Genomic DNA, 22,780 nt, shown 5'->3' with positions numbered 1-22,780 from the left:
TTTCCAGACAACGGGGAACTTTGGGGGATAGGAAATAGAGGTTTCGCTATCGTTATCCCTCCCTCCCTAAGATCTTATCCTTCTTCCCTATGCTCCTCTCCCAAAACGTGAGCGGCTAAGTCACACTCTTCTCCCCAGCCTTGTTGAAGACCTGCTCTGCTGCAGTCTTGTAGTGCCCCCTTGTGGGTTTGAGTGTTAAGGGTGTTTGTTTACTACATTGCTGTGCAATTTGAAAGATTCGACAGGTCATTTAGTAAGAAGCCCTTAGCAGCCCACAAGAGAGCATTGTTCCCTCTGAGATGTTTCTCTTGTCTTTTGGGTTTCTATAACTGTTTCTGCCTGACTGACTGTCCTTTTCTTTGTGATCCATTCTTCTGTCCATACTTATTCGTGTATCTTTGTATGTAACTCTCCCCCTGTCCTTGTCTTCTTTTTTTTTCTTTTCTTTTTTCCTCTATTTCTGTCTCCGCTCTCTCTCTCTATTCTCTCTGCATTATCCAAGTTTGTCCAGCGGAGGGCACTCTTTGACTCGGTCTCCCTGGTCATCCAGGGTTCAATGGAGGGGGAGATGAGTCTCATGGACAACCTGTCCGGCTCTATCTGCCACTACTACGCGCTGCCCCCCAAGCCCAGCAAGCACAGCACCGACAAGAAGGTCAATAATCACCAGAAGCATCCCTGATGGATCGCCTCCTCCATGTCATATGTGGTTTTGTAGTGTCTTTATCTGTGTGCACCATGTAGGGCTGCTCAAGTACGAAGTAACGAAAATACTAATATTTATCTTGTACTGTCACATCTGATGCTATTAATATAATACACACACTTGTTTTAGTAACACTACAAATTATCGATCGATAATAAATGAAGTATTGATTGTACAACTGAGCTTTGGGTCATAAGTATAAAGGTAATATAGATAATATGGATACTATAGATCATAAAATGAAAAACAAAGGTGTACTAATTGATTATTTACTAGTTAGTTGGACTGTAGTGCATCAAAAAAAGAAAGAGTTTTAACTGATGCTAATAATGTTTTATAAAGTGTTTAAATAGGCAGCAGAGATAGTGATGTCATCAATTAAAAGAACATTAATCAAGAGATGGGTGTGTTTGCACCTAGTTTAGAGAAAAAAGGTAATTATTTAATACCCTGCTGAATTTGTTTGCTCGCTTACAAAGAAATGAACACTCTCTAATTTTTATGATGGTCTTATAAAAGCACATTACATAATTGATTTACATATCACTGAGTAAAATGAGCATTTGATTCCCAGGTAAAACATGACTCATTATTTATTGAGTTATTATTATTAAACCCTTGTTGGCAAGTACAGTGGTAAGATGTTTCTCACAGTTGGTCACCAGGTTTGCACACATCTATGCTGAGATGTTGGACCACTCCTCTTTACAGAAACTTTCTAAATCCTTTGGGTTTCTTGGCTGGTTTTTAGGCAACTTTAAGCTTGAGCTTCCTCCACAGATTTTCTATAGCAATGAGGTCTAGAGACTGGCTAGGCCACTCCATGGCCTTAATGTGCTTGTTCTTTAGCCACTGCTTTGTTGCTGTGATGGTATGTTTTCGGTCACTGTCATGTTGAAAGATCCATGCATGACCCAGCTGAGGGAAAGAGGTTCTCATCCAAGATTTTACAGTACAAGGCCCCTTGATGTGCTAAACTCAACCTAGACCCATTAGCAGAAAGAGCACCAAAGCATAATGTTTCCAACTCTGTGCTTGACAGGGTAGATGGTGTTCTTTAGGCCGTACTCAGCATTTCTCTTCCTCCAAACACGGCAGCTCGAGTTGATGCCAAGCAACTCAATTCATCTCCTAAACCTTCTCTGAATTATTTAGATGTTCACTGGCAAACTTAAGACTTAAGTGTGTACATGTGCATTCTTGAACAAAGGGACCCTGCAGGGACTGTAATATCCATTACAGTATGGTATACTGCCTTCAGATCATTAACAAGTTCCTCCCGTGCTTGCGTTCAGGTTGATTCACCATCTTTTTCACGATCATTCTCATCCCATGAGGCAAAATTTTAATGATGTTAATTTTATAGTTCTACCAGTTCTCACCGAGCTTCTCGCTGTTGGTCTTGTAGACGATTTCAGCCTTGTGTAAGTCAACAGTCTTGTCCCTGTTTTCTGACCGGTCTTTGGCCCATGATGCTGAAGGATTAAGTATGTGAGAAACAGATTCTGTGGTTATTCTGGCTGAGTTGTAGGGGATCAAATACTTAATTCACTCAAAGCATGTTTGTCACACTTACATGTTTCACTTTTTCCACATAGGTAAGGTTTGGATAGCATTCTTTCCCACTAATTGAAGTCATTATCAAACAACTGCATTTTGTATTTCCTTGCCTTTGTATAATATTACATTTTATTTGATGATCTAAAACAGGGCTGTCCAACTCCAGGCCTCAAGGGCCGGTGTCCTGCAGGTTTTACATGTGTCCTTGATGCAACACAGCTGATTTAAATGGCTAAATGACCTCCTCAACATGTCTTGAAGTTCTCCAGGGGCCTGGTAATGAACTAATCATTTGATTCAGCTGTGTTGACCCAGGGTAATATCTAAAACCTGCAGGACACCGGCCCTTGAGGCCTGGAGTTCCTCACTCCTGATCTAAAACATGGAAGTAAAAAAATACAAGTAATGAGGATGGGGGCAAATAGTTTTTTACAGTATATGCATAAGCCTTAGCCTAGAAAGCAGCAAGCAGAAGTATGAACTGTCCAAAGAACTCAGTTTTATTAAATAAAGACATCCCTGTCTGTTTAATATCCTGCAGCCCTACAGCCATTACCATTTTTGTACTGGCATTCTTCTTCATTGAATATTTTCCCCTTACTAACCAGCCTCGCTGCCCACCAAAGCACAGTGCGTCATGTCCCGCCTCAACTATGAGCTCATTCCCTCATTCACTTACACTCATTCATGCTTGGCAGGTTTTTGGTCTGCTTCTGCAGCCTCACTGGCGTGGTTTAAAGTTTGCCCATCTCCCCTACACAACGTGTCTCTGTATCTGTATGAGGACGTGACAATGCTTGTGCATTTACTCAGGTGATTGTGTCATTTGCCAGTCAGTCACAGCAGAGTGATAACCACCTAAAGCCAGCAGATCACACACTGTTAAATCCTGCACAGATGTGGCTCAATCAATAGGCTATGGATCACTTGAGCCACTGAATAATGCATCTGGGTGCCTGTTTTTCTCATTTGAAGCCAAATTTGTCACAATTACATTAGCGCTGTAAAACCCCCATCTTCTAAAAGCTTTAAATGGGTTTGAGATCTCAGCGTTAGATGCCACAGGGCAATGTTCTCCTTCTGATATGTTTCAGTCCCTGCATTTTTATTCACGAATGACCCATTTGCCTGACAGAAACAATTTCCCCTGTTAAACCAGTGTGAAGGCAAAAAAAGAAAATAGCAGCTCCTTTTACATGAGCCAGTATGGAGCCCCGCAAGGGACATGGGAGAAAAAGAAAATTAAGACGGACTTTTGCGAGATCTCGCAAAACAAACTGGGGGATCATGCAAAGGTTTTAGCAGATATTTGACGTTTACACAACTACATTCACGCCTCAAAATATCTTTAAAGTTTATTTTGTGACCCAGAAAGAGTAATATTACAACTACGTAGCTGCCGTCATTGTTGGAATTCAACTTTTTCAAGATCTCGCAAATGTTCATCGTAATTTTTTTTTCTCCCATGTCCCTTGCGGGGCTCCGTAAGCCAGAAATACTGAAGACTTTGGCTTCATCTCTGAGTGTTTCAATCTCTGAGGTGTTTTACAAGAGGTCCCTAGAAAATTAGGTTATTTGGATTCTTCTTCTTTAGCAACATAAGCAATTAAATGTGCCATTTAGTACTTAATGTAAATGAATCCCAGTGCTGTCGTGTAATGTCTTACTGGCATCATATTTCGCTGTTAAAGAATCTCTCTGCTGTGCCTGTGTCACAAAAAAAGTCCACTAACAGCTGACTAAATACAGCCGTTTTTTGGTGTTTTTTTAGTTTGTCCTTCTTCCTCTGTTGTTTTGCTCTGCTACATACTTCTAGTTTATATGTGGTGTTTTTTTTAAACTTGTATTGTTCTGTTAGTTTCAGGTTTTATCTGTGTAACGTCCTTCTATTTATGTACTGCACAGAGTGCACCTTTGTTTTCTCTGCTCACCAGCGGTTGTCTCTTCCTGCCTAGATCCCTCTAGCGGAGATGGATGCTCTGTCTCTGGCCTCTGAGAATTCCTGGTCCCTAGCTCTGACAGACGACTCAACCCCTGACGATTTTAACCCCCTATTTCTAACCACTCTGGAATGCAATGTACTGACAGTTCCTCTCTTCATCTTTCTCCATTGTTATTTCTTCTCCTTCCCCGCTGCAGTGGCTTGTACTGTCTCCTTCACTGGGTATTTCCAAAGTCACCTGACCCTCCCCACCACCAAGCTTACACACTGGGGTTTAACAAGGGGAAGCCAACTGGATGCTAAATTAGCTAAAAATATATTTTTAAAAAAAGAAGATAGCATTTATATGTACCACTAATTACTTATTTTTGAAAATAAGTAAAAGCCACACACTTGTTTTTCTTTCTTCATAGAACGTCTGAATGAGCTCTTTGGCGTGCAGCTCATTACAATTCTATCTGGAGTCGGCCATGTTGTGTATTTGGATTTCTTTGCTAAAGTTGCTGCTTCTAAAGCTATGTCCCAATCATAGGCCACATCCTTCGGAGGACCCGGCCTTCGCGGTCTACGTGAGCCAGGTCTTTCAAAGACCAGGAGGGCCGGAAGTACGAGGCTGCGAAATGGGACGGTCTAGCCTTCAGATTTGCGTCACCAACTGTCTCGGTGGAGTTTAATAAACTCAGCTGTCTGCTCCTCACTCACTAATATATAACAGGACATTGGAGTAAATTCTCGACCATCTCACACTTCTGTTTAATCAGTTTTCTGTTTGACATTTATTCAGCTGTGTGAAAACTTTAATCTCAGCCAAACCGATTTACTCAGGAACAAATAAAACACTGACAAAGGCCAAACAATAACATTTTTAAGTTATCTAAGTGTTATTGTTTGGCTTTTTTCAGTGTTTTATTTGTTCCTGAGTAAATCGGTGTTTAACCTGTTTAACCTGAGTAGCGAAAAGACCGCTGGGGCCTGAAAACGATGTGCTGGGAGTTAGTTGTTCTCACCGGCTCTAATGAGCCTCGACCTCCCAGTCAGCTATTGAGCTGGTGGGTAACAGACGTCTCAGAAAACGTCGGAGCACTTTTGCAAATATGCGATGTCTTGATAAACCGAGCTGATATTTGAAGTTTACACGGCTACATTCTCGCCTAAAAATATGTTAAAAGTTTATTTTGTGACCCAGAAAGAGTAATAAGAGTAATATTAAAACTAAGTAGCTGCCGCCATTGTTGGAAACTGGAATTGGCTGGGCCGCGCTATGAATTCTGGGATAGTTTGGGCCACGAAGGATACACCCGACCATCCCTCAAATTCAGGGAAATGAAGGATGTATTAGTCGGTCGCATTTGGAGCAGCCTTCAAATTAGGACAGACTTTGTTGCCTAGCTGTGACGTAATCGGCCTTCAAATGCGGCCTCAGAAGGATGCGGCCTATGAATTGGGACCTAAACTGTTCTGAAATGGGGGCGTGGCCAGCAGCAGCTCATTTTCGAAGCTACAGATACTAAAACAGCTTATTTGGAGCTGAGATTAAAAAATGTATAAGCATAGCAAAAAAACAACCAATCTTTTTTTTTGGTTTAAACTTTATAGACAGATTCTGGGAACGTGTGAGACTTTATTGAACTTGTCAAAATTGGATCTAATATGGGAAATATGAGTGGAGAACTTTTTCTGTTTTCTATGTAACTGATTCCAAATAATTAAATAAATAAAATGTGGAAAGCTTACACTTGCACATACAATAACAATGGGTCACTTAAACCATAGTTGACGTGTGACAACTGCTAAACAAATGAGACGTTGTGTTAAGTATAACAGTGAGTAAGGGTCTTGGTAAAAGGCATCTTCCACATCCTGGCATTCTTTGTCATGACCCCGTTCATTATTTTCTTTGAACATGTCGTCATGCACTGCAGCCCATGTATGTGTCCTCACTGCAATTAATCTATAGATCCCTCTATGACACGCCATCCTACAGGCTCTGAAAATGAAATTGAATGTCGTCTGGGTGTCAGAGTATTATTAACCACCGGTTTGGGTCATTAATGATCACATGGCTTCATGACCAGAGAGGGTCACTGTCACCTTGGCTCAGCGTTGCTGCTGAATTAATACGTATATCATAAGAAAAAAAGAGCGCTGGCCAACGAGGTGCTCTTAATTGGATTGTTCTGGGACAAATGCAATAGAAAAATAAAGACAATGGAGTGAAGAGGTAGAGGTGTTCAAGTGGCTTTGAAGTACCCTGGTGAAACAAATTTATCTTTATTTCTCATTCCGCCTTTTCAGCCTGGTGTGTTTTACTTTCCAGTCCAGTCCAGTCCAGTAGAGTAGTGCGCCTCCTTACCTGCCAGTTTGCAGTTTTTTCTCCTTTGACTACTTTTTTCACTTTCTTCTCTCTCTGTGTGTAAACTCTGTTCTCTCCCCTCCTTCTTTCTTTTCCTTTGTGCTTTACGTGTGAGTCTTCGTCTTTTCTCGCAGTCCTTTCCTGTCAGCCTACTTCTGTGGATGTGCTGTATGCTGTCCTCTGGTGGTGTACTTTTCAGTCTCCTCTGAGCTGCCGTGTGTTTGCTACAGGGTTGTAAAGTGTGTTGGACCCCCTGTAGCTCTGTGCTGAATGGGAACTGATTCTTTAATGGGTCAGGCTGCAGGACACTGCCCTAGCTGACACACAATCACGGCTTAATGTAAAGTTATACGACCGACGGGCTAAAAGCAGACACAAGAAGCAGAGTGTCACATGCTTTAAAAAAGGAATTGGAAATGTTTCTGTGATCTGTGGCAGCTCTGTGCCAGTCAGCTCCAATGTGCAAAGATCCTCTGTGTTTTCTGTGTATGCTGATGATCAGTACCTCTTTGTTGACATTGTGTCTTAGACAGTTGACAACCTGTGAGTGTACTGGTAAGAGTGTGAGAGTAAGTGAGTTAAAGAGCAGCCCAGGCTCTTCTTGTTCTGGGTGACCCTGATTGTTTTCTCTGCTTCCCCAGGCGGAGCAGCTTGGTTCTGGGGCGCTTCGGGACGACAACCTGTTGAGCGTCAGAAAGCCTGCGGTGGGACGCACGCACTCCCTACCCAACGACAGCTACATGTTCCTCTCGCCACAGCCCGTGGGGCAAACATCTCCCACTGCAGCACACCCACAGGGGCCCCAGCACATACTGGGCACTCACAGGGCCCAATCGGGTAATGCCACATTTCTCTTTAATGTCATTTAGCGTAGAATGTGTTTCATTAGGACAGAACAGAAATGGGTGGGCTTGATTTTTAACATAAAGCATTGTGGCATGAGGAGGTTATTTTATCTAAGGTAAACACACCTACTGTAACTGTTGTGTATTCACTGAAGGTGCCAGCACTGTGCTTTGTGTGCAGGCTCCAGTGGCTCGGTGCGTTCACAACCCGCGGAGTTTTCCCAGCAGCTGACTGTTCCCACAGACCTCTTCAGACCCATCAGCCCACACAGCCACTCAGATTCAGAGAGTATACCACGAAACCCACCTTCTAGACGCACACACACATTTAGCCGTACGCTACGCAGACAGGTGAGCAAAACACACTGCTTCAGATTTTCACTTGACTCCAAATTTACTTTTCTAGTTTTATCCTGTCTTTTTACTACTTAGTGTGATAATACATATCTGTATTATATGTCTATACTTGACTGTGGTCCTTAACTGTCTGTTCATACCAAACTCTATACAGGCTTATACAAACTGCTGGAGTTTTTACTGTTCGCTGCCAGTGGAATCGGTGGGATACGAGTTATGAGTATTAGAACCACTCTGGGAGAAAAATGATAATATATTGAATGGAAAGCAGTTATTTTTAAACCATAATAGCTAAAAAGAAAGTTTCGTTTTTTCCTGCTTTCTTCTATAACGCTGAATCACTAACTTATAATTAAAAAAAAATTATGCATTATAACAAAATATTAGTACATGTTATTAAATATAATATTAAAACAATTTGATACATAATTATGGAACGCCAGGACTGCCATAATGAATTAATTAAATACACCATTAAATAATTAATTAAATGTGTCAATAATTAATTAAAATTGGAATTAATTAATTAAATAAATAGTTATGACACATGTAATTAATTAATTATTGACACATTTAATTAATTATTTATGTATTTCACATTTTAATTAATTATTGACACATTTAATTAATTAATTATTGACACATTTAATTAATTATTTATGTATTTCACATTTTAATTAATTATTGACACATTTAATTAATTATTGACACATTTAATTAATTATTTAATGATATATTTATTTATTTCATTTTGGCAGTCCCGGCGCCTGGCTCTCGTCATGAAATAATTTTATCTGTCAGCCTCACCCATCAAACTCAGGGGGCGGGGTTAACGCTGCCCATGCAGCTTCTCTAACATTTGATTGGTTGCCGTGCAAAGTAAGTCAAAACAGGTCGATCCTAGATAATCGATTGCTTGTGTAGACTTGGGGCAGCCAGTTATCCCAGAATGCAGATCAAATCACAGGCAGCAATGGTGGTGGTGTAGTTTTAAAATACCCCGTTTTTCTGTCACCAGCTACACTTTTAACAGTGTTTTAGCCGCGAATGTCGCGCCGTATGTCTGGTCAGGTTGTCAACATAGAACATGCTTGCAAAAGTGCTCAGATGTTTTCAGAGATTTCACTAGCTCTGCTAACAGTTAGCATGCAGAGCGCACCGAGGGGGTACATTAACCGGTTTGTTTACATATTCCACTCTCCGTGTTCCACATGTTGCATTCGCAGATTCTCATTTTCACCGAACGATCGTCTCTTTCCGCCTGGTCTTGTGTCTCTGTGCTTCTGTAACATAAAGAACGAGCTGACATTTTTCTCACGAAACCAGCGATCAGCTCAGCAGACCCTCAGTTTACCTGCATGCATCCTCCTCCTCATATGTCAGCTGTTTAACACCTGCTGCTAATTCAAGAAACAGCCTAGTTACCTGGTGATAGTCACAGTTTAACTGGGCAGCCGGTGCTCGATATAAAGCAATGTCAGCGCATTTTTCTGCACAAGATAAGTAAATATAGTGTTTTCCCCGAGCGCAGAGCTGCTGGAGCTCGTTTCCTTACAGAGCACTTTATAGGCGAACAGCTTCATCAGCGGCTGATGTCCAATCACCGGCACACAGCTTTCAAACCTCAGCTGAGTTTTAGCTCTCAGTGGACTTCATTCACTCAGGTTCTGTCTGTCGGGTCACGTTTACTTCGCTGTTTTATTTACAACTGAGCAAATCGGTTTGGCTGAGGTTAAAGTTACGTTTCATAACTGCATAGTTTCACAGACGTTTAATGGTTCACTGGCACATGTGTTAGACTGAACTATCATCTAAATATCATCTGTTTTTTAATAGTTATTCAACTGTATTCTAAGCACCAGCTGTCTGTTAGAATGTGATTTTTTTTCTCTCTCTGTTGGCAGAGGTATAAAAATGCGCAGGAAAATCTGACGTGCATGGCGAACTTCACCGACGATATTTAAGGAGGAATAAACACACATCAAACATAAATGAACCATTTGCCTGTCTCCATAATTGAGAGAATTTTCTCTTCTTATATCAACACTCTCTCTCTCTCTCTCTCTTTTTTTTTTTGCTTTTTCGGTCATGTTATGTTTACCTGTCAAAGGCTTGTTACAAACTATGAAACACATGGTGCAGACTTCTGGATGTTAGAAAAAAACGAATACTGCTCATGAATGAGACTAAAGGCAGGAAGGTGTCCTTTAAAACTAAACATGTTAATAGGACCTCCCTGTTTATATCATAGTTTATGATATAGCACGTGTATTTCAGTAATAGCCTGCTGAGGCCACTATACGTGCTGGCCTCATATCAAATGTGAAGGCAGACTGAGTCTATGTTTGACGTTTGTTTATATCTAATCTTCCTTTTCAAACATTTAAACAGCAGCGAGTCTGCAGCTGAGGGAATACAAATTCAAATTGTCGGAACAGGTTTGCTCGTTTCTTGGATTCATTTGGTGATTTATTAAATGTATAACTGTAATTCTAATCTGCTGCTGAGTCTCTTACACTTTTCTTTATGCTGTATATTTTCACGTCTCTGGAATAGTTGGCAGTTAGATAGTCAGCTGGGAAACTCATGGAGCTGAGGATATCGTGGATATGCTGACCTCGCTGCGTGGTGTACAGAGCGAGGTCAGCATGATTAATATTCACAATAAAAATATTAGCCGAACATCATGAAGTCTGTATGTGTTTCATAGTGTCGAACAACCTTTGTACAGTTAAAGCCAGCAGTTACTACATGACGGAAACACCAACGTTATCTCTTTTATGTGTTTATACACAGGTCACGCTGATTACTGAACAAAAACCCAAAGATCAGATGTTAAACAGATTTGCTCTCTCTCCTCCTTAAACATTGTGGCATGAATAAGGCACGGCGGGACCACAGAGCGACGTTCAGAGCCAACTTTATTTGATTCACATCACACCACACCACCACCAACCCCTGAGTCCCCGTGTTTTAACACGGCGGGCGTGATTGCGGATGCCATGCAGGTGCGTCCGCACGGCCCCGCAGACCACGCCCCACCACATACCCCCATCGCCCGATTGAGGCCGGGGAGTGATCCGGCCAAACCTACTCCCCCCCGCGACCTGGGGCGAGACTCGGCCCCTACACATCGGCGCCCCAGCCCCCGACCAAGCGACGGGGAAGCGTCCGTTCTGGTGGCCGCCCGCGCATCCAGCGGCAACGACGAAGCTGGTCCGGAGGTCGGCCGCGTAGCAAGCGGACACGGCCCCACCGGCATGGCCGTGTGCTCCTGCACACAGGCGGCTGGGCAGACGCCAGGCGCGCAGAATCGACTGGTGGCAGCGAGGCTGGACTAGCCAGCCCGCCGATCCCCGGCCTAGCGGGGCTGTCCCGCTCCTCTGCCTCCAACTCCGGCTGCACAGGCTGCCCTGGAGCAGGGACCTCCGTCTCCCCGCACAGCTGCTCCGCCACCGCCTCCGCCACTCCCGTTTGGAGCGGCTCCCCGCACTGCGCCTCCGCCCCCAGCAGGCACCGCCCCTCGCCCCCCTCCGGGTGGAGCGACTCCTCTGCCTCCGGCAGGTGTAGACCCTCGCCCGCCTCGTCCTCGGCCTCCGATTGGAGCGGCTCCTCCACCGCTCCCGGCAGGAGCAGCCCTTCACCCGGCTGCTGCTCCTCCTCCTCCGGCAGGCTCGGACCCCCGCGTGGCTCGTCCACCACCTCCGGCTGCCGAGGTGACCCACACGGCTCCTCCACTGTCCTCGAGACACACTTGTGGGGGTGGCGCCCAGGCCCAGAGCAGCGCTGCCAGCTCTGCCATCTTCCCCAGGTGGCGTTCGCTCTCCTGCCGCAGCTCCTCCTGTTGGCGACGCACCTCCGCCGCCTGCTTCCGCTGGGTGGCCGCTATTTCGGCCACCATCTCGGCCAGCTCTTTCCTTTCCTGGCTCTGGTAGGTACCCGCCATGCCGCCTCCTGGGTTTCGGCACCAATGTGGCATGAATAAGGCACGGCGGGACCACAGAGCGACGTTCAGAGCCAACTTTATTTGATTCACATCACACCACACCACCACCAACCCCTGAGTCCCCGTGTTTTAACACGGCGGGCGTGATTGCGGATGCCGTGCAGGTGCGTCCGCACGGCCCCGCAGACCACGCCCCACCACAACATGTTTTTAATGTTAGTTATAATTCAGAATTGGCGACTGAAACACGTAGGACACATAAGAACATCAGGAAATAAAACACCGATAAATATAACCTCAGTAAAAGAAGTCAGCGGGGGTTACTACAGCTGTGTACCGGGGCCTGCGCTTTGTCGGTGGGATTGCTTGCGAGGCGAGCGGGTCTATCCCACGCTTTGCCGTGAGACTGGGACGACATCTCCGAAATCATCGAAACACTTTTGCAAAGAGGCTGTATCTTGACAAACCGACCAGACACATGAAGATTAAACCACTACATTCTCGGCTAAAAAAATATTAAAACGGTATTTGGTAACACACAAACAGGGTTTTTCAAAGCTCAGTTCTGTTAGCTTCCACATGCCGGTTGTTGTGTGCTAGAAACAATGGCCACCAGGCCAAAGCAATGGTTTTGACTCGATCAGCGTTAACCCCGCCCCCTGAGTTTGATGGGTGAGGCTGACAGATAAAATTATTTCATGATGAGAGCCAGGCGTCAGGACTGCCAAAATGAAATAAATAAATATATCATTAAATAATTAATTAAATGTGTCAATAATTAATTAAATGTGTCAATAATTAATTAAAATGTGAAATACATAAATAATTAATTAAATATGTCAATAATTAATTAATTAAATGTGTCAATAATTAATTAAAATGTGAAATACATAAATAATTAATTAAATGTGTCAATAATTAATTAATTACATATATCATAACTATTTATTTAATTAATTAATTCCAATTTTAATTAATTATTGCCACATTTAATTAATTATTTAATGGTGTATTTAATTAATTCATTATGGCAGTCCTGGCGTTCCATACATAATGGCAGTTTTACATGAAACGATCAAGCCTTATTTTTGCAGATATTTGTGGCTACAAGTATTAACTATGCTCAACGTTTAGTGTATTAGGTAGTATTGTTTTATTGTGTCTTCATTTTCACCATAAACCATAATAAGAAAACATGCCTCCTACACTGTTTTTTAAATTTATTTATTTATTTTATTTATTACAGTGTTATTATTAATAACAGTTTAATATATATAAATATAAATAAGATGCTGATGAAATCTCAAAATTAAAATGAAAGGAAATACACTTTTCTGTACCAAAGTTAGCATAGCACAGTTAGCATAGCATAAAAAAGGTTTTAGCTAACCTTGCCCTTTCAAGCTGCGCTACACAGGCCAGCTAGCTTAGTTCAGTCCAAATAAAAAAGAAAACAACTTTCTACCAACATCTAATGAAAATTGTCAATATGGCACAATTTAGTTCCACTCTAAACTAACTGATGAGAGCATATTTGTGAGTAGTATTGATTTTTTTGTTATATAATCTTGTGTTAGCATAACTGCTCATTTGAATGCCTTCCAAGCCTTGAGAAATATTCCTTGAAAGTATTTAAAGAATTTACAAGAAAGCTTACCTAAAAGAGTTCAGGGAGTGTGTGTGTTAAAAAATAATAGTCAAATATCAAGCGTGTTAGAACTGCATTGCCTTATATACTGCATTTCCATTCCACGAGATTGTAACACACATCTTTCAATAAATCTCTGCAGCTATTTTCCATTTCTCTAGCAAAGTATTAAGAAATGAGGGGTGGCTCAAGACTTTTAAAACACTTTATATCACAACAAGAAAAATGAGCATGTGCTAAAGCAGCGATAGCCATCCAGTTCTGCATGCAACCTTTCACATTTTTATATAACCATTTTTATCTACTCCGTGGTCCAGATAAGGAAACGCATAGTAAGGTTCTTTACTATCTTTCAAATTAGATAATAAGCAGCCTGAAAGCCTGTCGGGTCCTTGAGGTATCCAGATAGAGAATGCCTCAGCAAAGACATCCGCAAAATTCCCAGCCATCATATCTTATTTAAAAACATCACCAAAACTAACCAAAAAGGAAAACTTTATCATATAATCACATTTGGAATATTAATTGTCAGCTTTATCAAACAGAAATTAATGCTCCTATAATATGCCTTTTTTGATAAATCAGGCCTTTAATCTTAATTCAAAAGAGTCTATCCCAAGAGTGGCTCTAAAACTCCATGAAAGAGAATCATTTAAAGCTTTCCATGTTGGATGTTCTAAACATATTCACTTTCCCCCCTCTGTCTGTCTTCTTCTTCCTGGGGTTTAACTGATCTGCTGTCTCATTTTTCCACACTGTATCTGTTGATCTTTGATCTCAGCTCAGCTGGGCCCAAAAGCCGCCCGACCCTGAGCTTCTGTTCAAACACAGATACTCCTGTTTCTGAAACAGACAGTAGACTTTAGTTACCACTGGGCCTTTCAGAAACACTGGACTCCATGTTCATCTTCAGAGAGACAGCCCAACAAACACACTATTGCATTCACACACACACACACACACACACACACACACACACACACACACACACACACACACACACACACACACACACAAATAGAGTCCTCTCTTGCCCCCCTCCCTTCTTTGCCACTCATTGACCCAAATGTTTGTCTACTGCTAAGCATCAGCCACAGAGTATCTTTAACTCTCTCAACAGGTAGCTAGTTAGCCTGTAAGGAGCTGACTTAGTGAGAGTTTATTGATTTGTGCAAGTGACTGGAACTACATAGCATCTCGTAACTGGATCTTCCAGTCACATGATAGAATGTATTGCAGCAAGATACAGGTGTAGTGTGGCTATGTCACTCATGGTACGGTGCACTTAATATATTACAAACAAATACAACTCAGGGGATTGCTACAAAACAGCAAGTGCTGTCCAGTTGCATTTGGCTATTTTCTACTCAGAATCATGATTATTGAGCACCAGAGAATTTTGTATTGCCTAGGTTAGTGCTTTAATAGTTATTAATAGTTGAGTGTGGTACTATTAAGTCAGTTTTGCTTATAAAAATAGTTTTGAAAAATGAACTTTGACAGGGTGATCCTTTTAAGCTTCGTTCCAGTGTGCACTCTTATGATTTCCTACCTGGTGTTGCATTGCTGTGGCTGGTGATTGGCCAGGCCTGCTTGTGATACCTTTGCCCACTTGGTGTCACTGTGGTTACAGCATTCTCATGCAGGGAAACCCCCATAAATCCAAACACTGCTCCGAGTGCTGTGCTCTAAAACTCATGCATGTTTTATTTCCTCATCTCTATAGATTTAAGAGCATATTCGAGCTGACCCAATTCAACACTGTTAGATTCAAGCACCCTGCTATCAATGCCCTCTCCCAAGTCTGTGAGAGATGAAGAAAAAGTCATGAGTTCATCGGGACATTTTAGCAACCACTGTGCTTATTGACCTTTCCACTACTGCAGTCGTTACATACTGTTTTCCCTCAGCCTGCTGGCCTCACACCCTGTACATGGTTCTGAATAGAGATAAGGGTCACAATTGGTTGCAAACTCTTCGTGAAACTGCAGTGCTGACGGCTAACAGGGTTTTGTATGAATGGTCAAAGGTTAGATGGTCATTTGGTCTGGCTCGGAGCTCACCGTGTCAGCCAGCGGTCAATCAGTCCATAAAAAACCCCAAAATATAACAAAACAATAATCAAAACAATAAAATACTATACACTTTTCCCAGCTACCTTCATTCTTTAAAATATTATTCACATATGTGTTTAGCTATATTGTTCGAAACCTTATTAATGGACTGAGTTATTAGTTGAATTAGTGAAAATATATGCCTTAAAATTCAGGGTAAATTATTCAGATGAATGTAATGTGCCGAAACATCTACCTGGGTCATCTTTCTCTAAATCTACTACTACTACTAATAATAATAATAATGGGTTGCATTTATATAGCACTTTTCGGGACCCCTCAAAGCGCTTTACAATTCCACTATTCATTCACTCTCACATTCACACACTGGTGAAGGCAAGCTACAGTTGTAGCCACAGCTGCCCTGGGGCAGACTGACAGAGGTGAGGCTGCCATATCGTGCCATCGGCCCCTCTGGCCAACACCAGTAGGCGGTAGGTGAAGTGTCTTGCCCAAGGACACAACGACCGAGACTGCTAGATCTTTGCATGATACAACGAGCATAATAATCTTTATTTGTAGTATACTGGAATGAGACATGTTAGATCAGGGGTGTCAAACTCCAGTCCTCGGGCTGGTATCCTGCTTGTTTTTGAGATATCCCTGCTCTACCTGCTGCTGATTACCTGGATCAGGTGTGCTTTGCCAGTAAGAAGCTACCAGGGCAGGTTAGTTGGAAAACAAGCAGGACAGCAGCCTTCGAGGCCTAGAGTTCGACACCTGTGTGTTAGATTGTCTGCCTATAAAGGAGTCCTCCAATTAACTCTGCCTGTCACAAACATACAGAGCTGTGTGCCTGAGGCTACGTCCACACGAATGCGTTTTTGTTTGAAAACGCATTGTTTTCTCTCCATTTTGGCCTCCTGTCCACACTGAGTCTGCGTTTTCCCCCGAAGGAAAACACAGCGTTTTCAAAACGCTCTCGAAAACAAATACATTTGAAGACAGTGCTTTCGCGTCACAGTGTGGACAGCGAAAACGGAGACTTTCGAAAACGATGACGCATTTTAGTCATGTGATGCAGCAGAGGTGTGGACTCGAGTCACATGACTTGGACTCGAGTCAGACTCGAGTCATTAATTTTATGACTTTAGACTTGACTTGAAAAAATGTTCTAAGACTTGTGACTTGACTTGGACTTTTACACCAATGACCTGGGACTTGAATTGGACTTGAACCGGTTTACTTGAAAAGACTTGATATTTCACCCCAAATATAAAATTTAACATGCATATTATATAGAGATTAAAAATGTGACGTCATTCAGGGGTAAACCGCAAAGGATTCTGGGAACTCATGGCAAGCGGTACTAGCACACGCAGGCTTTCAATTAAAATCAGTCACACAGCGATAAAAAGAAACACAAAAATGTCAAGAAGCTGTTGTATTATTAACTGCAATAGCCGGTCGCATGACAGCCACGGGAAGCCGACGGGTAAAGAGATCGGTTGTTATCGGATTACGTCGTTGAAAAGAAATTGTTCGAGCCATGTTTCCGAAGTAACAAAGACGTGACGGATGGCCTGGATTGCAGCCATTCAAAGACCAAATATAACGTCCCAGAACACTCCAGCTCACAGGTTAGTCTGCTCCAAGCATTTACACGAAGGCAAGTCTTCTGTTGTAGTTAATACGTCATTTTCATAACATAATTGGTGATATAGGTTACAAGCAAGTCTGGCGCTGAACAGAAATTGTCCCGCTATGCTCCTTTATTTATTGTGCATAAACAGTGAATTGTCCTGACACAATATTGCGTTTCGCCTCTGTTATTATGGTACATTGACAAAAATACATACTTTTATTCACAGGATAAAACAGGTTTTTTGTATCACTAATTGCCCAGTACGATTACAGCATACAATATTGTTGTCACTGCTACATTTCTGTGATGCTACCAGAAATTATTTCCACTACTAATTAATTACCCTTGAGCTCAAAGGTCCTATTAATAAACGGTTAAGGAATGTGTATTTATGAAGACAATTTGTGAGACTGGTAAACTTATGATACGTACGATGGTCTTTCGTTCTACACGGTGCATTTCAAGGTCCTGTACCCATCCGGCGGTAAACTGTACCTGGGCTTGTTGCAGTGACCTGAAGTTACTAAACTTCATGAGTGTGTGCACTCACTCCAAGAACCGTATGATTATAAATATGCATATAAATATGCTACGATGAGATAGCTGACTTCATCTAACTAGCAAATGTTGTCCAGGCTACGTTGGTGATACAGTTTTTTTTAATGTGTATGATATTTTTGTCATGCGATTTTAAAGCCGGTCCTACAACCGCATCCAAGAATAACATGCAGCTTATCTCAGAACTGTCGGTGAAAATTATTCTTGGAGCTAGGTTTAATTGAGCTGCATTTTAAAGAGGTGCAATTTCACAATTTGTGTATATTTTCTAAGTTCACTATTTTGTCATGTGTTGAGAAAAACACAGATTTTAAAATTACATGGTCTAATATTTACATTTAACATATAACTGCAACATGCTTTTTTCATTTTTTTTTTAAAGACTCGAAAGGACTTGAAATTCAAAGTTTCAGACTTGTGACTTGACTCGGACTTTTACACCAGTGACTTGAGACTCGACTCTGACTTGCCTGACATTACTTGAGACTTGACTTGAGACTTGAGGATAAAGACTTGAGACTTACTTGAGACTTGCAAAACAATGACTTGGTCCCACCTCTGTGATGCAGTCATGTGACCAATTAAAGAAAGATAGCGGAGGGCATTATACAGCAGTTTTTTGTTTGCTCTCAATTTTGACAGCCCTATTAAAGATTAATATCAGTTTGTACATGCTTCAGTTAGCTTTTCTTCAAATTCTTCAATTTCACTTCGCTTTTGCAACTTTGTACTTTTGTGTTACTCGCAGCAACAACTCCACCTCATTGTTAGTCCATTTAAAAAACGCGGTGCTTTTCCTCGCCATTTTGCCGTGACGTTTCAACGAGCCCCAAAGTAAATAAACGGCAGACAAAAATGAGCCAGGCCGAATCTTCTTGCGTTTTACGCATGCGCAGTACTGGAACGTAAGCGTTTTCGGCCGTTTCAATGTGGATGCACAACGACGATAACGCCATTTTCAAATCTAGTGTGGACGTAGCCTGAGATGACCATATTAGGAATATCCCGTCTTTGTGCCATCACGCTGATCTGGAAGTAGAAAAAATAGTCGAAAACATAAACACTGAAATAATTGCTTGTACTTAACACTTTTTTGTTTCTTAGTTTAAAGAATAAAATTACCTACTTAAAAATTGCAACAGTTTTGGCTGCGTATTGGACTCCAAGCTATTTATGATGTTGTGGCAATTTTTAAGTATTGTAAGATTTCTATGTCTCACATTATGATTTGTCATAAAAGTAGTCCTTTTGCAGTTTGCTATGGTGGCCCTGCAACTTGGGAAAACACCAGCCAATGCTGCAAAAGGACGCAAAACAAAATGTAAATAGAAAAAAAACAACACACAATGGAAGTTGAATAAAACACAACAGAAGTGCCACAAAAGCTCACAAAAAACAAACAAATAAACCCCAAAAGCACAGAACAAAACTCCCAAACTAAAACTAAAAAAACAAAATGGAAGTGTTTCTTCGGTGACAATAAGGTGACAAAACAGTTGCAGAACTGCAACCTCTAACATACATGGCAGATGGTCGCCCCTCCCTGAGCCTGGTTGTGCCGGAGGTTTCTTCCTGTTAAAAGGGAGTTTTGCCTTCCCACTGTCACCAAGTGCTCACTGAAAGGCGATTTGATTGTTGGGGTTTTCTTTGTCTCACTTTAGTGTCTTTACCTTACAGTATAAAGTTCCTTGTGGCAACTGCTGTTGTGGTTTGGTACTATATAAATAAATGAATTGCAGAAGTACCAAGCTAACAGTAAATGGCTAACAGCAAACATGTAGCTACAGTATTATATGAATCACATGATTAAAAGACATATTACCTCACATCTTTATCTCCCTCACGATGCTGAAGATTTCTTTGCGTCGTGTAAACGCGTCTCAGTGCGATCCTTCACGTGTTTTGGTTTCTGGCTTTTTGCAGCGTTTTAAATTTACCGGTTTCCTTAAGTTGCAGTGTGTTTGACCTCCCAAGGCAACCATAATTTTCTCATTATTTTGCATGAAAAAAATGCAAAAAGGTTTACTTTCAAAATTAAATCAGATAGTAGGGTCTTTACCTTACATTATGAAGTGCCTCTCAATAAAACTGAATTGAATTAAAATGAATTGAACTGAAGAATGAGACATAAATCTTACAATGCCTACGTGATACAAATATGTACTACGTTTTTTTGGCTTCTTTTTTAAACGTCAGAGCACAGAGTAACTTTAAACCTTCAACACATGAATGTGAAAGCACAGAAAGTATCCGCTAATGTCAGATGTTTCTTACCCAAGTTACTCTTGAGAAATCTTAATCTGAAATATTGGCATTGAGCAACATCATCTTACAATTATCACAATAATGTTTCTTAGAAAACTAAAATAGTACACAGAGGACTGTGACAGTGAGCTGGTCAGACTGTGAACTTTGACCCAAACTGCTGCTTCTCACCCTCATCATCTATCACTAACCAATCTCCCCCCTCTCATCCCCCTTCCCCCTCCCGACCTTCCTCTCATTGCACATTTACTTTAATTCCCCTCCCCCCACCCGTTCTCCAGGTTGCAGTGTCTACTGATTCTCAGGAGGCCCTTTGTACCGACGTAGGGGAAAGCAGTGAAGGACTCGTGAATGTGGCCTCTCTTGGCCTCCCTCCATCCCCTATCCCCTCCATCTCCTCTACCTCTCCCTCTCCCTACCATCATCATCAACACCCTACTCCTCAACAACCAGCTCTGTGCCTGGTCCCTGCCACACCGGGCGCCTCCCCTAAACCATCACGTCCCAGCACAGTGCACACCCAGCACCACGACCAGCATTGCCTCGCCTCCTACTCCCCCTGCCCTTCGCCTCCCCCTCCCATACCCGCCAGGCCACCCCAGCAGGAGGTGTCAGAGGATCGGGAAGTGTCCCTCATTAACCAGATGGTGTTGGCCGGCAGCGATGACATCACGGCCGAGGACAGCAGCAGCGGCGGGAACGAGGGTTACGGCAGCTACGCGGGCTGCCAGGAAAGTCGGAGTCCATGTTTGAGGCAGCTGAAGAGGTTCCACAGCGCTGACACGCAGGGCCGCAACGCCCTCCTGCCCCGCCCCCGCCCTTACTCCTGGCTGGACGACCCACGGCGCCACTCTGTGGAAGTCTGCTCTCCGGTTGATTCCAGCCCCCAGTGCAGCACCAACTCCACCTCCTCCGGCTTTGTGTCTCGGGCCGACAGCCTGCAGATTCAAAGCCAGATCCCCGCTCAGACCTCCCCCCGCCGCAAGAAGAAAATGAGCCCACCCTGTATATCTGTGGACCCCCCTGAGGGACTGGAACCCCAGTCTGGCCTCTACCCATGCCTGGGTGGGCTCGGTGGCATGGGACTGACTGGGTTAGGGATGCCCCCTCCCCTACCCAACCGGGACACCTACCTGAGGAGGAGAGCACCCTCCAGTGACTCCAAGGACTCCTTTGACCTGGCAGTCGGAGAGGGTTCAGGACAGGACGGAGGTTCACCGAACCCCAACACCAACTCCAAGTTATTAACTCTTCCCAGCTTCTCCTTTGAGAAAACAAGCTCTGAGCACTGAACACCAATACTCGAATACACACACACGCGCACACACACACACACAGCCGGACGAACCCTCCACACACATAAACACACGATGCACTCTGTGTGTCTGTGATGGTGATAGTTCTAGTAATAATGCTGTAGAAAGTAATAATGGTAAAACTACAACAAACAGTAAAAACATCCTTGGTTTCATAAGGAGTGCAGTACTGTAGTAGTGTGACCATCCCTTGTCTTTGTATTGTTACTGCCAAAACAGCCAGAGAAGAAGAGAACGACAAATATTTCTCTGGCTGCAGCTTGACCCCATAACCCCTGGAGTGACATCAGCGCCTGGGTTATTAGCGCCCACTGCGGTCGCCATATGAACTGCCTGGTGTTAATACAGAGCGGACCTGGTCAGTGGAGGTACAAAGCAATATTTAGAGACACTATTTTCTTAAATTATTGGCCCATAGTGTTTGTACAGGATGTTGTTTTTAATTTCATTTAACTGTTATTTTCATGTCTTTTTGTGATTTTCTTTCTTTTTTTTTCTTTTTTTGTTTTTTGTTTGGTCAACAATGGTTTGTCTTTGTCTTTCTTTTTCACTGTAGGATATTTCTAGCTTTCTTGGTTTACTAAGGAAAGTGAACGTTTTTCAAAGTGGTGAAAACCAGTATTTGTAGGAATAATATATAAATATATATATAAAAAAAAACAAAAAACAAGTCATTAAACTGAGCTTGGATTTTTAAGCACACGCAGACCTTGGTGGTTTGATTGTTGGATGATAACCTGATTGCTTGTTTCTTTCATGTGTTCCTGACAGCTCCAAAGCCTTTTAGACAGAATGACTGATGAACAGTCTGAGAAAAACAGCCATGTCAATTCTTCTCACATTTCATGGCCACTCACCCCAGATTCAGCATTCTTAGTCCGCACAAAAAAAATTCTCATGATATCTTAGGTAAGTACAAAGGTAATACACCGCATTTGTAAGAATGATTGATTGATAGTTTAACTGATATGGAAATGGCTGCATTCTAAACATACTGCATACACAACAGTGACGTCTAAGCTGTATTTCTGCTTCTATATGTTGTGGCACAAGTTCTATGGCAATGATTGTACAATCTGAAGCTACACCGGGACCTCTTCAGCAATGTAAGTACAAGTTAGAGCTACAGTGGAGAAACAGAATCTGCCAGCCATCTTCAACGTCTGCCAGAATGTTGGGGTTGTCTTCGCTGGAGTGAGTGGATGGCTACAAAATCCAGTCAGTCATAAGACAACAGAGTGTTGATTAGCAGTTCATAAATTTATTCCTATACAACGCTTCATTTTTCAGAACTTTGCTTCAAAGTGGACAGACTTATATTTTTTTAAAGTGTTCTTGAGCTTAATTTTTCAGTAATGCGGTAAAAGCATACCTGGACAGAAAAACACGCAATGGGATACAACCATTCATGGATTGGTCTCCCCAAAGCTCAGACCTCAACATTACTGAAGCAGTGTGGGATCATCTTGACAGGGAACAATACAAAAGGCAGCCAAGAAGAGCTTTTAATGTCTTCTGAGAAGCCTGAAGAAATTACAGGAAAGCTGCCTGAGAAAGTTCACTCTGTAGTAAAGATTAAAGGTGC

General features: G+C 42.3%; 1 protein-coding gene across 10 annotated transcripts in view; it reads left to right on the top strand.

Moving 5' to 3' along the window:
* cacna1g (calcium channel, voltage-dependent, T type, alpha 1G subunit) overlaps positions 1–21,901 on the top strand; it is a 221,697-nt gene extending 199,796 nt beyond the window's left edge. For 7 of the 10 annotated variants that reach the window (XM_080305605.1, XM_080305606.1, XM_026177281.2 and 4 more), the window contains 5 exons: positions 503–655; positions 4,222–4,344; positions 7,203–7,398; positions 7,588–7,757; positions 20,161–21,901. In XM_080305605.1, the coding sequence (XP_080161731.1) occupies positions 503–655; positions 4,222–4,344; positions 7,203–7,398; positions 7,588–7,757; positions 20,161–21,171 (1,653 nt within the window). In that variant the 3' untranslated portion in view covers positions 21,172–21,901. The remainder of the gene's footprint in view (positions 1–502; positions 656–4,221; positions 4,345–7,202; positions 7,399–7,587; positions 7,758–20,160) is intronic. The other 3 variants (XM_026177284.2, XM_026177283.2, XM_026177282.2) reach the window with 2 other exon arrangements.
* The last annotated feature ends 879 nt before the right edge of the window (positions 21,902–22,780 follow it).

This window comes from Astatotilapia calliptera, chromosome 8, assembly GCF_964374335.1.
Source record: "Astatotilapia calliptera chromosome 8, fAstCal68.1, whole genome shotgun sequence".
Taxonomy (NCBI): domain Eukaryota; kingdom Metazoa; phylum Chordata; class Actinopteri; order Cichliformes; family Cichlidae; genus Astatotilapia; species Astatotilapia calliptera.
Note: the sequence above shows the minus strand (reverse complement) of the source record. Positions and strands in the feature narration are given on the sequence as shown.